This window comes from Pundamilia nyererei, unplaced genomic scaffold, assembly GCF_000239375.1.
Source record: "Pundamilia nyererei isolate P.nyererei 1_Seehausen unplaced genomic scaffold, PunNye1.0 scaffold00330, whole genome shotgun sequence".
Classification (NCBI taxonomy): domain Eukaryota; kingdom Metazoa; phylum Chordata; class Actinopteri; order Cichliformes; family Cichlidae; genus Pundamilia; species Pundamilia nyererei.
Genome location: NW_005187731.1, coordinates 82,542 through 88,030, shown reverse-complemented (window position 1 = coordinate 88,030; position 5,489 = coordinate 82,542). Strand labels below are relative to the sequence as shown.

Here is a 5,489-nt window from a genome sequence, read left to right as displayed (position 1 = left end):
AAAACAAGCTGCTGATTATTTCACATTTTACTTGTGAGCAACGGCACATTTAAATCTTACAAATATAGTTATTTGGCTTATATCGTGATGGATATCGTTATCGCCTGAAATGAAAAAAACATATCGTGATATGAAAAAATCTCATATCGCCCAGCTCTAGCATCAACCCATGATTTTCACTGATTCCCCCTGTTATTGCTGTACTGCCAGGAAAAGATTGTGTGTAGTGGCCAAACTAAAATCCTATAATTGCAGAAGAACTCCATCCTTTATGGCAGGTTTCAGTGACAGTGGTCATTATGCTTAACAATGTCATTTTGCAGCAAAAAAACAAATAGCCTTATCTTATTCAGTAAAATAGATATTGATAAAGTTTAACTTTGCATTTCAAAAAGTTGATAAGTCGCAATATGTAATTGCAATGTTACAAAATAAAATAAAAAATCTCAATTGTATCATGAAGTATTGCAATAATTTGTTTTTGTTTTTGCAGGAATGAGTGATGACCTCTGTGGTGGTGTCAGATGGTGGTGGGAACATAGTGGAGTATGTGACTGTGGTGGAGGACCCCCAACAGGTAAATGCTTGTATCAACATTGTGGCCATATTTGTTATTTTTGAATGTGTGTTTTATAATGTAATTATGTTTGTGTTTGACCTCCACACTCTGCTGACAGTCGACGAGTTAGAGCACTGTGATTTGATGCAGTAGGAGTGTTCAGCCCATTATCTCCTTTGTTATGAGCTTTATCAGTCAGTGTGTTTTAGCCGGCAAATTCAAAGTATGAAGTTGGCCTCTACAACTGTATTTCGGCTTACCTCCGGCAATTTCTGGTCCTCCTGTGTCAGATGGCTCAGATGGGGTGCCACGCTATCAGAACAGCCAACCTTGCTCCGGCGCTGTACATCCTTCTGGCCAGCTGATCTGATTGGCTGCTGGCTTGGCTTTGCATTGTGATTCTGTTTGCCAAACCTCTGACTTCCTTATTTAGTTTTCCCTTTGTGGATTAATTCGGAAAACCCAAAGTGGAGTATTTTACATTCAATTAACTAAACTAGGATGGATTACCAAAACAGAGTGACTAAACTGAGTTAACTGGAATGGGACTGAGCTGGCCAGAACTTTTGTTCCTATTTGGGGTTGTTAATATATTGTTTCCCTTATGAACCGGTTTTTGTTTTTCTATCCCACGGTCTGTTAGAAAAACTCAGATCATGTGACTCAGCAACACATGACACCTTTTTCGTTTCATGCATAATTTGTTTGAGCTTAGTGATGAACTTGAAATCACTACAACAGTGCAGTGAATTCAGCACTGATCTGCAAGTAAAATAGAACCTCAGCTGTGTTTGAGCGTCTTCAGCTAATAACTACACATTTCCAAAATGACACTACTTAACAGCATGGTTGGTAATGCTAACAGCCAAGTAGCATAACATTGTGTTAACAGCTGGGAGGGAACTATGCTGCATTCAAGAAGAGTAAAGAAATATCGAGGAGAAAAAAGCGAGACTGGATATGCATCAGAAGTAACATTTAGCCAAAAGGAGAGCTCAGTCTGCTGTTCGAAAGGTTCAGGTTTCGTGTCTCTTGAGGCTGTTACGTCCTTCATGAAATCCAAATTAAGCTTGTTTGAAAGCTGTAGAAACATTAATACACTCCATGAAATGGAAATTACATAAAACTGAAAATCAGAACAGCCAGCCTGCTAAAGATGGACTCCAAACACTGTTTGAAAAATATGCTTTGCTAACAGGAGACGATTTATTGTTTTGGTTATGTGGATTTATTCTGTTTATGTTCTCTTCATTTTTATGGTGCTAAGAAAATCTATTCTATATTATGGCTGCAACGATTCATCGAGTATTTTGAATATTAAAAAAACCTCAAATTCTTCGCTTCGATGCTTCTTTAACGCACAGCTCTGTAGCGCGCCGCTGTCTCCATGGAAACGTGAGCCACATTTGCAACTAAAACAGACGTGCAATGCAAACGTATTTAGGAGCAGCGTATGAATCAAAACCCTCCAGGTTTAAACAAAAACAGCAGTGATGATGAGGTTGGTACAGTTTAATGTGGAGCCAGAGTCTGTGCACATGTCACGAAGAGAGAAGTGAACTGATACAGTCTGTGTCTCAGGCGTCATGCATTTAGTCTTCAGTTGCAATAAAGTCTCTAAAAGCAGTAAAAACAGTCTTTTTTCATCTGTCAAACTGTGTCTACTGTGAGCAGCAGCCTGCTGAGGAGGAGGAGGAGGAAGAAGTGGTTCAGCAGGAAGTGGATGCAGTGATCATGGAGGAAGAGGTGGAAGAGGAGGAGGGGGTGGTGCTGCAGGAGGAAGGCTGTCCTGCAGTAATTGTAGAGGAGGTGCCCAGCGCTCAGGTGGAGGAGTGCTACTCTGCTCAGGTGTTGGTCTACGATGATGAGACGTACCTGATGCAGGATGTGGCTGAGGAGCAGGAGGTGGTCACAGAGGTGACGGAGACTGGTGAGTCCTCTGAGTGATGGCTTCTCTAGAAAAATGTCGTGTTTTTCTGTGTGTGAAATCTGTACATGATTGAAGTTGGAGGTTAAAAGAAGCTTAATCCATTATTTCTAAATTCTTTTTAGACTTCATTTATTTACTTATGTATTTATTATTTATTTGATATTAAATAGAACTGAAGCTCAGCGAACTGAAACCTGCACGTTTTGAGGCCTTGGTAAGAGATCAGAGGCCTGTACTGTGAAGCAGGATTTAGTCTTATCCAGGTGGCAAACTGGGTTTTCTGTACCACGAAAGTGGTTCACTTCTTCCAAAAGTAAATCACTATCTTGCTCTGGAGGAAATCAGGTTTGTTTGTGTTTTACTTTTTGTCTTTTTGTTGGCTGCAAAAAAACAAATCTATGAGCTTTAACGTGGTTCAAGTAACCCTGAATTCTCCTCAGTTATCCTTCCTTTGATACACTGTGATGCACTGAGTGTTTCTCTACTCAGTACATCTGTCTTCCTCCCCGTCCAGTCATGGCAGGTGGTTGCCCCACAGTGAATCTGGCTCTGCTGGAGCTTTCTTCCTGTTTAATGGGACATTTTCCCTCCCACCATCACAAAGTGCTTGTTTTATTTGTTTTATTTTTGAAGTGTTTTCCCCCAAATACTTTAGATTATCTGGTTACTTTATACCTTTCAGTATAAAGTGCCATGATTTATGTTGTAATTTGATCCTGTATAAACAAACCTGGTAGTACAAACCCATTTGCTTACCAGAAAGTTGAGCTTGTGTTGTTGTAGACTGCCCTCTGCTGGCAGGAATGATGCCCAAGTCTTTTAGTCAGATTGCAGGAAATGGGAAAGAAGGAACAGACAGCTTGCACAGCCCCAAAGCAAGGAAGTAACACTTCATATTAGTTGAGGTTATGTTGTTTGTTTGGGTTTTATTTCCCCTTTTGTGGTTTTTTTCTTGTCCAAGATGAAATTTCTGTAGTTATTTAAAATGATAGGGCTGCTCCCAGCCTGTTTCTAGCAGAGGTGTATGTACTGACAGTCGGTTTCTCTCTGCAGTGGAGATGTCAGGTCACGACATGGTGTGTTTCGACAAAACGTTTGAAGCCGCTGAAGCGCTTCTGCACATGGAGTCTCCCGGAGGAATGCACAGTGAACGCAGCACAGGTAAACAGGCTGATGAATGACAGAATCTGTGTCACACAAAGCACTACATGTGTGACTTATGCAACTTACCTGCAGTGTCCATGAGGGTGGTGCCATATCGGATTGTGTGCAACAATACAGGGATAAATGTTTAATCAACATAAAAGTTTCATATCATGATATCAGTGATATAGCGATGCTTTGGTAAATGGACTGGTTGTTATATAGCGTTTTTCTACTCAAAGAGCTTTACACAACTTCCCATACAAGCACTTGTTCTAAGTACTTTCTGTTTAACTTTTCCACACACACATTCATAGTACGATGGATGCATCGAAGAGCAACTTGGGGTTAGCATCTTGCCCAAGGGTATGCCCCTGGAGAGGTTATATCTCGTAGCTTGATGGGGAACATGTCAGTGTCCCCCCGGATGAGCTATAGGAGTTGGCTGGAGTGATGCATGGATGAATGGATTAATATGACTATGGGTTTTTTGTTTTGGCCCTCCTGCCTCCTTCAAATTCAACTGGTCGATATCCAGCCTTTGTAAGTGTTCCTCTTCTTATGAGAATGTGAGGCCAGATTTATTGTTGTACACAGTCTGAAAGTCTTCATGTCTGTCTCACTTCATGATGCAGCAGAAGGAGAATAGTGTTGTTTTGTGTTCCCTCAGCAGATGATGTGATGATGGAAACGGTGGTGGAGGTGTCTACAGAGTGTGGACCCATGGAGGAAGAGAGCTTCCCCATCCCTCCTGGCTGTGAACCTGTAGCCAAGAAGAAGAGAGGAGGTCAGTGTCAGCACAGCTCACCTGTTGTCACCTTTTATTTTGTTTGCTGATGTTCAGTTTTTCATTCTAAAGCTGTACAACTGTAAAGCAACAGTAGGCAGCTCTCTAGTTAAAGCATGAAGCTGTGTTAGTACAAACGAGGTAGTTCAGTAAAGACAACTTCCTCTGAAAGCTGCCGTATGCCAAGATTTGTTCCAACTTATGAGTGGAGTAAGGTAACATAAAGTATGAAAAGTCAATCAGCTCAACAGACAATGTGGCAGAAGAATAAGCTCGATCTATGTGTGGGTTTGTACAGGTGGACGTAAGGCTAAGACACACCAGCCTTCTTCCAACGGCTCCTTCGATCTGGGCATCAAGAAGAGGCCAAGAGAGGGAAAAGGTCTGTAGCTGCTCTCTGCCTGTAGACAGCTCCTGTGTCTGTTAGCTGCTAGCCTAGAATGACTGGATATAACCCAGAGACAGTATTTTCCCACTTTATGATTTTTGCATATTTGTCTTACTTAAAGGGAGCTGCAGCTACCGATTAAATGTTAGTGGAAGGCAAAAGAAAAAATAGTTGTGACAGTATTTTATCTCCTGGGTAAGCTGTCTGTGTTTATTTGTGCTAGTGAACGAGTATGTGTTGTTGTAACCTTATACATGCACATTTAATAACATTCTGATGGTGTAAATGTTCATCAAGGTAGTAATAGCTAATGGGTTAGCTGCCAACTTCAGCACGCTGCCAAATGTAACCGGCTAAAGCCTAACCTGTTACCAGACCGGCACTTTGCACTTTTGAACATCTGTAAAACCTGTAACTCTGGTACCATTTGCTCAATTGACAGAATTTCAGGGCTTCCTAAAAGCAGCGACTCTGGTCTTTTTAGTGATATTAGGATAATTACGGTATTCCCAGGCACGTCACAGCAGACAAAGGTTGGTTGAGTGGAGACAGTGAGTGTAATAGGGCTCTGCAGAAAACAGATATTTCTCTCACCCCAACCAATCACAGCAGATGGCCCCGCCCCTCCCTGAGCCTGGTTCTGCTGGAGGTTTCTTCCTGTTAAAAGGGAGTTTTTCCTTCC

At 41.6% G+C, this 5,489-nt stretch overlaps 1 protein-coding gene across 2 annotated transcripts in view; it reads left to right on the top strand.

Moving 5' to 3' along the window:
• Nucleotides 1-5,489, top strand: part of elf2a (E74-like factor 2a (ets domain transcription factor)) — a 14,120-nt gene that overhangs the window by 3,508 nt on the left and 5,123 nt on the right. Inside the window, exons 2-6 of one of the 2 annotated variants that reach the window (XM_005751848.1) lie at nt 494-577; nt 2,234-2,489; nt 3,543-3,650; nt 4,306-4,419; nt 4,718-4,801. In XM_005751848.1, the coding sequence (XP_005751905.1) occupies nt 503-577; nt 2,234-2,489; nt 3,543-3,650; nt 4,306-4,419; nt 4,718-4,801 (637 nt within the window). In that variant the 5' untranslated portion in view covers nt 494-502. Of the gene's footprint in view, nt 1-493; nt 578-2,233; nt 2,490-3,542; nt 3,651-4,302; nt 4,420-4,717; nt 4,802-5,489 lie in introns of both variants that reach the window. The other variant, XM_013915611.1, reaches the window with a different exon arrangement.